At 49.9% G+C, this 11,307-nt stretch overlaps 1 protein-coding gene across 1 annotated transcript; it reads left to right on the top strand.

The window, feature by feature from the left end:
- Nucleotides 1-4,171: 4,171 nt before the first annotated feature.
- On the top strand, nt 4,172-5,326 carry LOC104533178 (adiponectin-like). Its single transcript, XM_010187745.1, has 2 exons — nt 4,172-4,382; nt 4,800-5,326. The coding sequence occupies exons 1-2, from the start codon at nt 4,172-4,174 to the stop codon at nt 5,324-5,326; spliced, it is 738 nt and encodes a 245-aa protein (XP_010186047.1).
- The last annotated feature ends 5,981 nt before the right edge of the window (nt 5,327-11,307 follow it).

Here is an 11,307-nt window from a genome sequence, read left to right on the forward strand (position 1 = left end):
AACAGCTGAATTGAAAAGCCATGCAGTAATGGCAGCACTGCCTATTAAATACATCAGGTCCCATTTTGAAATATTTGCAGGCTAATCGATACCCCGATCATGCAGTTTGGGGCTCAGGAGATGAGACTTCGACAAAAACACTGGCATCACACACAGGGCGCTAGAAAAACTCATTTCTAAGTAAACAACAGATTCACCTAGATCTCAGTCATGTTTTACTGGGGTTGCATGAGGGGTTGTCTTAAGCCTCAACATTGCATGGAAAAAACATCAACTGAAAAAATAAAATCAAATTCTTCAAATGCTGGACTAAGGCTTGACCAAAATAAGGCAGGCAGCGAGCTGCTGTCCTGCAGCTCCTCCCTTCTGCACTCTTCTCAGGACTTCAAAATTCACCCTTGCTGACTCCCAGCTCTCCACTTAAGTTATTTATGTGTTCATTTCTACATCCTTTTAGTCCTTCCAGATAGCCAGGTCTCTACAATAACTCAGTAATTCGGGACGCTGTCCCACTGACATCCACTCGGATGAGTTTCTCCTCTCCCAAGGACACCAGCTCCCTGACACAACACACATTACGCTCTTTTTCCCTGGTCTAATTTTGAGAGCCTGAGTTTACCAAGGTCCCACCTAGGTAACCTTCAACTGCCCGCAGCTGCCGGGGAGGAAAGCCTCCGCTCTCCGAGGTTCAAACTCTTTTGGAAGGAGACCCAGGGAAAAACAACAGACTTTGTTTTGACCTACAGCCAAAGCGTGTGATGGGTTGCAAGCCATCGCAGGGCTGAAATGACTCTGATGATTTACAACAGCGCTGGCGTGTGCTTGGCTGCCAAAGACCAAACTCTTCCCCCAGCACTGCCCTTCCCCTGGGCAGCTTTGCCCTTCTTTGGTGCGGCAGCAGCCTCCGAGCAGGAACGGCTCTCGCTGTTAAACAGAGAAGCCAAAACTCCTCACACAAGAATTCATTTACTAACACATTGAAAACCCCATCCGAGTGTGTTGTAGACACAGTTTCTCCATCAGCTGCTAACAACATTTCCCAATTCACCCGGAGCAGCAGCTTGTGCTGTACGAGCCCAGCGCTGGAGGAGCAGGTTTGCACTTGGGCTTCTCCAGCAAACCCTCGCTCCTTCAGTCCCTACCGAATTCCCAAACCCATCTTTTCCCCATTAAGGAAAGCTATCCCCAGTGTGACCAGTCAAAACCTTCAGAGACAGCCAGGAAAAAATAATGGGAAAACCCAACGTTTGGGTCAGCATGCGCAATAGCAAATGGAAAATGCAGTGCCTGAGCTGACAGCTCCCCGTGCCCTTAGGGATAGCGATGTAGTAGCCGGACTTCATTTCTAAAGAGACCGCAGCAACTCAACTAGGACTCAAAGCAGCTGGTAAGCATCACTTTTTTTCCTTCTTACTAAGTTCAGGATTTTCTCTTTGGGGGCTGAATCAGGCAGACTTCTCTGTTCACAAGAAGTTTCCTTTCTTGGAGTTATTCTCAGAATAGCCAGCGAGCGTTTTAAACCAAGAATAGTTGCCCTTAGGTTCATACTCCTGGGTTTGGAAACACTATTTAGAGATCAAAACTCCTAACTCAAAAGTAGTCAGGGACAACAGTGGAAAACCACATGGCTATAGCAGTGCGTACTGCACTGGCACCTTTGGGTTCCCCTCTTTCCTCGAAGACTCCTGGGAAGACTGGGTTTGCCCCAGATCTCAGGGAGCTGTATGAGCTCCTTGCCAGAAACCCACAGCACCCAGGTTTAAGGTGCGAGCCCCCCTGGAGCAAGTCACTGCTGGAACATCAGCAAAAACAAGTCATGGCAAGTCAACATAAGCCAGACCCGTGGTTAATACTCTTTGAAGAAAATGCTGGAATTGGAAAAGAGATGGGTTTTTCTGTACTGTGTTTTGCACAGAGGTGTGGTGGGTTTTTTTAAATATATATAAAAATATATAATGTTTATATAGCGTTACGTGAAATTTAAATCCTGAGTCATGGTCTGAATCGCTGTGTAGCACTTACGAATGGCGTTGTTCTTATGGATGATATGCTGATTTCTGCTGATAAATGAATAAGCTTCATATAATGCATGTGAGCTTTTACTGGAATAGCTGCCAAGGGAATAACTGAAAGCCACCAGGAGTACTTAGTTCATTTGTTTCTTGTCTGAAAGGTTCAACTGACATTCAAATATAGCAGATTATTTCGTGTTACACACTGCTGAGCATCGAACAGAAGGAGGAATGAGAACGATACAGTAAGGGGATCTCATGCCCAGGCCAGAGTTTAAACTCAGAGCTAGCAGACGCTGCTTAAAACTTTCCCTTTGTAAGAAATACTTATGCCAGAGAATTACTTGGTTTCTCAAACAAGCAAACCACCTTTGTGGAGTCAAGCTGCAGAATAGCAGTAGTTTTCTATTTGCATATCACACCACTTTTCCTATTAGAAAGAGGAGAAGTGGCTTGTGTATTGTGACAGGGGGGCTGCAGAGCGAGGTGGATGGGGATCTGCCCTGCTTCGGGTTCCCTCAGATTTACACCGCTTTTGTCAGCAAAGAAGGGTTTTATTTTGCAGCAGCAGCAGACTTGGCTCTGGGGCTGTCTATTGACAGTGAACTCTAGTGTGTTTCCATGCAGTTAGATGCCCTTGGACAACCCATGCTGATTTTGGAGGGGTGCATGTATGGAGCCAAGCCAGAGGGGACACAGGCGGGGAGACGGGGCCCTCTCCACTTAGCGCAGCCCCCTGGGTCATGTCCATCTCGCAGTGTGCCCAAGTTTGCCGATCCCAGCCACTTTTAGGATTTACAGATCCGTATTTCACCTGTCCACTCCAGTTCATGGATGATCTCTGTCTCCCTTGTTGCAAAGGGCCGTGCCACGTGGTGCTGCAGCGCCACGGCAGGGCGGGCACGGTTTTAGGAGTTCCCTGATTTTACGCCTTAGGTACTGCCCACCGCAGTCATTCAGCAGAGCTTTGAAGTTGTCTTCAAAGCCTCCCCAGTACCCTGCAAAAACCGAAGTCATGTCAACCTCTTTGATATTCTGCTTCCTTTGAAGAAATTACACAAAAGCTAATAAGACATTATTTATAATATGGTATTTAAATAGCCTGCCTAGGAAAATCAACCCTGCAAAGGAATTGCTCTGAAATACTGTTTTTCTCGGAAATTACAGAGCTAAGGAACTCTAATGGCCACGCTGTTATTCTTATTATTGCCTATTATGCCACTTACAATCCTTACGACAGGATGCCTTTATTGTTTCAGGGTATAACCTCTGAGCCATATCACACAACAACAGTCATTTTAAAATATCTGTTTCCTAACAGCCTGACCCAAAGCTCACCGAGGTCCCACCGATTTCTGGGAGCGTCAGAGCAGAGCCCCAGGCTGGCCATAGGGTGTCACCACCGACCTGGTTCTGGGGAGCCACACTCATTGCTCTGACTGGCAAAGCAAAAGATGAAAGAAAAATACAACCCTATAATGCCTAAACGCTGCACAATTGTCCTCCCATTATCAAAAAAACATAATTTGGCTAGGAAAACAACAGCTTCATAATTTCATATGGTTGCTCCATCTCAGAGGAGATGGAAAGCCCAGCTGTAGTTTCTGTTCATGTTCGATAGACCCAGGTTAGCAGATACAGGTACAGGTATAAACCACCTACCTGCTCAGCCTAAAGGCTTCGGAGGTTTTGGGAAAGGCTCTGCCAGACCCATCCTTTCAACCAGCCGCTCACTCAGCCGGGCAGAAGTCAAGCACGTCGTGGCTAATTGAGCAGAGCTTATCGAAGAAATCAGCTATGGATCCCTCAGCATCTGCCGTGCTCCGTCCCCAGCCACGTCTGCGCCCACGCAAAGAGCCCCGGGGAGTAACTCTGGCCTTGGCTGCTCTCCGTGCTGGATGTGCTCCCAGGCTGAGGTCCACGCTGCTCCCAGGAGCCCCATCCCTTCCTGGGTCACGAAGCTCATGCCAGCACCATGCTGGATGTGGAGGGGCCCTTGGGGCGAGCAGAATTGCTTTCCTTTGGACGTGTTGATTCAAACTTGAGTCTTTTGTGCCTCTCTGCTATTCAGGGGTGGGGTTTTCTTCACTTTTTTTAAATTTTTTTTTCCTATTGCCCTTTAAAGTTAACAGAGTGATTGTCCACATCAGGAACCAAAGATGAGAGGCCTGGCAGGCTTTCTCCTTTGCTCGCTGCTGCTGCTGGCCCCTCGTTACACAGTGGTGGCCGTTGACGATGTCCAGCCTGATCCCAAAACGCCATGCGCCAACTGGATGGGAGGAGCACCTGGCTACCCTGGCCACAACGGGCTCCCTGGCCGGGACGGCAAAGACGGAAAAGATGGACTAAAGGGAGAGAAAGGAGAGGAAGGTTGGTGAGGAGCAGAGGGTACCCGTGGGCAGCCCCAGACCCCAGGCCCAGTCCCTGCAGGTCTCACATCTGGTGAGTCCATGCTCAACCTGTGTCCAGGTGGCTTTTGAATACCTCCAGGGATGGAGACCCCACAACCTGAGCCAAAGAGTTTGGTCTGGTGGTTATTTTTCCAGTTAATGATGGTTTTTCAGACGTGCTGTCCTCGGCAGCTCTGCACACAGCCACGGGGGATGAGTGGGCTTTCCTCCCTGTCTAAGCTCACGGGGGGCAGTGTTGAGGTCATTTCCTCAGGGACATCCCTTGCTCCACGCTGCCAAGCAGACCCTCATGCCACATCCCGCTCTGTGTTGTTGGCCAGTGGGTAGCTGTGCCAGCACAGCGCCAACAATTCCCTGTCCCCACTCTGTCCCTTAGGCGTGCAAGGACCCAAAGGCGACCAAGGTGAAATAGGAACACCAGGGCACGAAGGGCCGAGAGGATTTCCCGGATACCCAGGGCAGAAGGGGGAGAAGGGCGAAGGTGCCTTCGTCCACCGCTCTGCCTTCAGCGTGGGGCTGACGGAGCGAGCCCCCCACCCCAACGTTCCCATTCGCTTCACCAAGATCTTCTACAACGAGCAGAAGCACTACGATGCCAGCACCGGCAAGTTCTTCTGCAACATCCCTGGCACGTACTACTTTGCCTACCACCTGACGGTCTACCTGTCGGACGTCAAGGTCAGCCTCTACAAGAAGGACAAGGCGGTGGTCTTCACCTACGACCAGTTCCAGAAGAACAACGTCGACCAGGCCAGCGGCTCCGTCCTGCTGCACCTCAGTGCTGGGGATGAGGTCTGGCTTCAGGTGTACGGGGAGGGGGACAACAACGGCGTCTACGCCGACAACATCAATGATTCCACTTTCATGGGCTTCCTCCTGTACCCAGATCCGGATGAGCACTAAAGTGAGAGGTGCTGCATGGGAGAGGATGAGGTGGCTTAACCCCAGACGGTGTTCTGGGACGCTGGAGCTATAGCTATGCTGTATTTATCAGAAAACTGCCTTTTGCGTGGGCAACGATTGCCAAGGGCGGGCCCTATCTCCGCTGAAATCAGTGAGGTTACACGTGAGTGACTCCCTGGGAGGTCACTCCTACCTCTGCTCTTGTTCTCCTTGGGGAACCCTGGGCCCAAAGTCAAACACCACTCCTGCCACATCCTGAAAGAGTAGCTCTCAAGCTGGCCTAGCCTTTTTGTTAAAATTAAAAGCACTGAGAGAAAAGTTGGCTACATTTAAACATCAAATTCTAAATTTCCCTTTTTTAAACACCTAATTTCATTTAAAGCAACGGCACACGCTTTAGCCAGCATCTAAAAATTTGAGTAGAAGAGAAAACTACTCATGAAAGCCACCTCTGCTCTTGTTTGCAGCTGGAACAAGCGTTCCCATTTTTTCCACCATAACCCTGTCCAATTAGGGCCTTTGGCTTCCACCCATGGTTTGTCGTCTCCCTTCTCTAGGGATTTTTAATATATTCAGATTATAAACTGCAATTGATTTTAATCCTTTGATTTTCCTGTTATATCTACCCCCTTTCATTACCTCTAATATAGACAACACGCTTGGTTAGGTCAGGGATCTTCTCTCTTGATTTATCTGAAAAGCCTTATGAATGCCAGCGAGGCTACGCAGCAAAGCTGCCCATTGACCATGCAGCTCCTGAGGTGGTCACAGAGGTGTCAGCCGCAGCGTCCTGGCCCCTCTCCCCTCTGAAGAGCTCCCAAACGCACTCAGAAGTTGATTGCTAGCGACCACACCGTACATGTGCCATTAGCAATGGCTGGGACAGCGGCTGGGCAGAGCTTCAGGTGGTGCCACCTCCCAGGAGGAGGGGATCAACAGCCCCAGCACCCACCCCAGCTCTCGGCAAGGTTCGCTCAGTGGGGGAAGAGTATTAAGGCTGGGATTAGTAGCAATCCCATCAAAACTGCTCTCCAAGGAGCTTGCTTGACTTTTAGCTAAAAGAGGATTTGATGGCTTCTCAGATACAGTTAAAGACGACTCCCATATTAAGCTTCAGAACAAGCAAACACAGATCAGAGCTAATGCGTTATCACAGGCAAAAAACAGCATTAAAAGCTTCACCTGAAATTACTTCCAACAGCAGCATTTTCCACACTCCAGTGAATTACCACATCACAAATAATAGCAACAATAAAAAACTCTTTCAATGAGAATGCTCCTGCACTTTTGTATCCATCGTTGGGAAGGGTTTGAAGAAATGGGCGTTCTCTTGGCCTCCAAGGGAAAAACCCTGCTCCTGTCGTGTGAACTAATGGGAAGGGAACAGGGAAAAGAACAATAAAACCCAACAAACCACACAAACTCAACAAAAGGAGATTTAAAATGCAGCAGTTGCTGTATCAAATGGCATAAGAGGCTTAAAATGAAAGGAGCAACTCAGCGCTCTTGCAGTATTTTTTTTCAAATGTTTTCAGGTGGATTTTCTGAAGGCAGGGAAAATGGAAACAACCAAAGTGCTAAGAGGCATTTGGGATAAACACTAGGAGGAAATACTAATTTAAAGACTAGTTCCCAAGAGGCAGCCGTAACAAATTACTCCTTTCTTTGCTGTCACGCAGCAGGAGCAAACATACTTAGAGTTGTAACCCATACGCCAGGTCTCAGAGGCTTCAACGTGGCTTTTCACACTGCCACACACACCTGATGCCGTGGGCTGTAGGCCAGGGCAGAGCCCAGGATATCGTACCAGCCCCAGCAATGGCCCAGCACCAGTGTGACCCAGAGTGATACATCCACCCAGGCCACAGCATCTCCCACCTCAAGTCACCACGACTGTAGTGTGAGAAATGTGGGTCAGAGAGGTTCTCCTGCCCCTCTGCTCTGCCCTGCTCACACCACAGCTGCAATCTTGTGTCCAGTTCTGGGCCCTCAGGTCAAGAAGGACAGGAACTGCTTGAAAGAGTCCAGCAGGGCCACAAAGATGAGGAGGGAGTGGAGCATCTCCTGCTGAGGAGCGGCTGAGGGAGCTGGGGCTCTTGAGCTTGGAGCAGAGGAGACTGAGGGGTGCCCTCATTCCTGGGGATCCATTGGGAAAGGGCAGTGTCAGGAGGAAGGAGCCAGGCTCTGCTCTGGGATGGCCAATGCCAGGACAAGGGGCAATGGTCCCAAGCTGGAGCACAGGAGGTTCAAGCTGAAGATGAGGCCAAACTTTGTGAGGGTGAGGGTGGCAGAGCATGGCCCAGGCTGCCCAGAGAGGTTGTGGAGTCTCCTTGTCTGCAGACACCCAAAGCCCTGGCCGTGTTCCTGTGTGACTGCTCTGGTGATCCTGCTCTGGCAGGGGTTGCACTGGGGGAGCTTTCCAGGTCCCTTCCAACTCCTGACATTCTGGGATGCTGTGAAATGTGGCACGTATTAAAAACTTGGGTCATGCTGGCCCCTATGGGAAAGTCTCATTGAACCCCATGTGGTCACTAGGCCTCTGTATTGCTCCACACCACAATTCACCCCATTTGGGATGCTTGTGGGTGCTGTCGGATCTCATGGCAGATGACCAGCATCCCAGGAGAGGCCCAGGGTCACCATTGACTCCTGGTCAGTCTCCAGGGCACTGTGGCCAAAACCCTGATCAAGCAGAGATTGCCTGCTTGCCAATAGCATGCCCTTTCTATGCTAACTAGGTGCTAACTCATCAAGAAAGCAACCCCTGTAAACATAAGAAGACAAAGCACCTGGGAAGTTTTAAAGAAAACCATTAAGGCTTTCTGTGTTCTGGCTTTCCCCCCTTGTCACAGACATAAATACTGAAATGCAGCTTCACCAGGATGTGAGTGCAGAGACCATCTTCCTCCCAGCATTCATGATGAGGATGCTCCACACAAGGTGTCTGTATCACCTCAGGTACCTCAAAACCCACCAGACAACAGAGCAGCCCTCCAGGTAGCCCAGACAGCACACTGTGAACAAGGCAAGGCCCTGCTGCATGAAAACAGGGACCAAAACCCTCCCTTTAGGGATCTGGACTGTTTCTGCAGTCTTTCAACTCAAATCTGTGCAAAATTGTTGCTCTAAAGAGCTCAGCTAGAGAGACACACACGCTTACCTCTGTAGCAAGCACTGAATCCCAGTTTAAGCCACCACCCACCCAAAAAGCCACTCTACATCCCCAGGAACAGCAATCTGCCCCCTCACAGCTCACCCCTGGGGCAAATGCTCCTGACAGAGACTTACCCCATCAGCCAGGCAAGCCCAGCCGCGGGGCAGAACGGTGTCACCTAAGCGGCTACACACCCAAATAACGAGCTCAAACAAGCTTTTAATCTGTACCTGAAATTAAGCAGTCAAGACCTCATTCACCACAACGTGCCACTGGCATTTAAAAAATACAGGTTCGATATGCTGGTTGGAAATATTACTACACAAGGACGACTTGGGAATTCTTATGTTTTAGGCCAAATAATCCCAAATGTGCACTCATTCACCTAAAGAGGGAGGGCTCTCCATCTTGAGAAGTTACCTTAAGTGGCGTCCCAATTCAAGGGGAGAGTCTCTGACCACACACCCACTGCTGTGAGGACCAATTCAAGTGTGCCCTCCCACAGGGCCCCATTCAGACCCCAGTCAAATGTGATCTGTGGTCAGTACATGGTCATGTCAGCCCCCTCTTGGCTGAGGACCCCAACTTTCCCGCCTTTTGCCCCCAGTGTGTGGACCAGACAGGAGCTGTGAGGGGGAGCAGGCCTGGCACGAACAGGGCTAGAAACTTTGTGGCTGCTTTTGTTGGGTCTTTCTCAGGTCTTTAGCAGGGTGGGTGTATCTGCCACAGATGGGGAGCCCTCTGCCCCACTGCAGCCAGGAGTGAGTCCTGAAGCTGCCCTCAGCACCTCTGCTGTTACCCCCCGAAGCTGCCCAGTCCCTGCAGGTGTCTGCATGGGGGGGTCTCAACCAGCCAAAACCAGGCTGAGTATGGCCAGCAAATACCCCACCAGACAAGACCCCAGGGAATCTTGATAGCCTAGGAACTACCCAAACCCCTGCACATGGTATTGTTATCACCCCCCACCTCCCTGGCTCTGCTATGCCAGGGGCAAACAGCCAGGCTGGCTGCAGTAGCCCAAGGGCAGGGAGCTGCAGGGCACCTTGCTGGCCCTGTGCTGCTGCAAATATGGCTTGGGAGGGTAAGGAAACCCTGGGGTACAAGCTCAGGGATGTTCCTAATGAACCCATCCTTTTTCCATTAGTGAATTGCTGCAGTTTTACTCTCCCTCCATGCTTCATAAGCCTGTGGGATGGGAAAACCTAGGCAAAATAGGCACATACTCATGAGGCCTGGGCTAGCTCCCAAGGACTACACGGTGCTTTGAACATACAATTACCTCATAATGAAGGAGCCAAGAATGACACTGGCATACTGAAAAGGCACAGAATCACCTGCTCTCCAACACATTTAAATGTTTGGGGTTGTTTGGGTTTTTTTAAACCAACCCTGACAACGGATGCCAGGTACAAAGCTAGGCCTCACTCTGGCTGTGGCAGGTTTAAATGGGGGGTTTTCCCTTTAGAAACCAACATCCTGCTGCAGGCACACAAATGGGATGCTTCTGGGCATAAACATTGCCAGCAGCCCATAGTAGATGGCAACCAATATGATGAAGACACCAAGAATGAGGTCTTACTTGCCACTTCATCATTAGGACAGGTTATAAAGAGAGCACTGGGCTCCTTTGATCTTGACAGCTGTGTCCAACTCTTCCCTCCCTCTATGGCCGCTCAAAGACAGCGGACAAGCAGCAGCTCTCTTGAAGGCAAAAAGCAAGAACACCCCCCCGTGAAAGATTTCAGTCACTGCACTAGCAATTAGGGACAAATAGTGTGGCTACAGCTGGAGAGACTGGCCAGCCCCATCCAGCAGGGAAACCATCTGTGAAAGCATCCGTGGCCCTTTTCAACACAATTATAGGCTCAGCCTAATTGTGCCTCAACCCCGTGTAATCACTTGTGCCAGTAATTAATTGGAATACAAACAGCAGCTGCACTAAAGCATGAAGAGCTACAAGAAAGAGATAAATTGTTTGCTAGACTTGTATAGTATTTATTTGTGAAGTATAAACTCACTTGAGGCTTTTCAGCATGGGAGAAGGCAATTAGATTAGGATAAACCCCTAAATTTAGCTAATCAGCCATTGTACTTCCATTCAGGAAATGCCATCAGATTTAAAGTTTACCCTTTCAAATACTCTGGAGGAAACCAATCCTGAGCATACCAAGCCTGGGAGCAAGGCTGCCACGTGTTTTTATGCTGTCTGTACTACATACCGGTACATGATGAAAAAACTGGGTCTGCCATGGGACTGTAAAGCAGCAAACCCACCCTTAGCCTCATCCCAGGAGACCAGCCCAGCATAACATCCTTGCTCTTTGAGGACAGTTGTGTGACCTCCTTACCTGCATGTGCAGTTTGTTACTCTCCAGCCAATTCAAGGGGAATGAAAGCTTTCTTCTCCATGAAATGGAAGCATTAAACATCTCTTTCTTCCTATGTGGTATATTGGAGGATTCCCACCCACAAGGTAATCTGCAGGACAGCTTTATGGAGAGGCATCAGGGAGGGAGGCAGAGAAAGAGATCCCACTTGAAGCCCCTCTCCAAATCCCTTACAGTCAGGCAGGGAAGGACTGGGGATGTGAACCAACAGACCCCTTCACACACAGCTCCCTCCAACACAGCCGTAGGAGACCAAAACACCGCAGCAACACACTGCTTAGTAAGCCCTACAGGGAACCAGCAGCGGGGGCACACAGCAAAGTGTCAGGCAGGACGGACAGTCACTGTGCAGGAGCAGGAGTCCCCTCTATGACTGTCCTCACAGAGGCATCCTCTGCTGGGCCAGGGGGACTCAGACTCCGCTGGTAGGGGCAGCTCCT

This window comes from Mesitornis unicolor, unplaced genomic scaffold (assembly GCF_000695765.1).
Source record: "Mesitornis unicolor isolate BGI_N332 unplaced genomic scaffold, ASM69576v1 scaffold9247, whole genome shotgun sequence".
Classification (NCBI taxonomy): Eukaryota; Metazoa; Chordata; class Aves; order Mesitornithiformes; family Mesitornithidae; genus Mesitornis; species Mesitornis unicolor.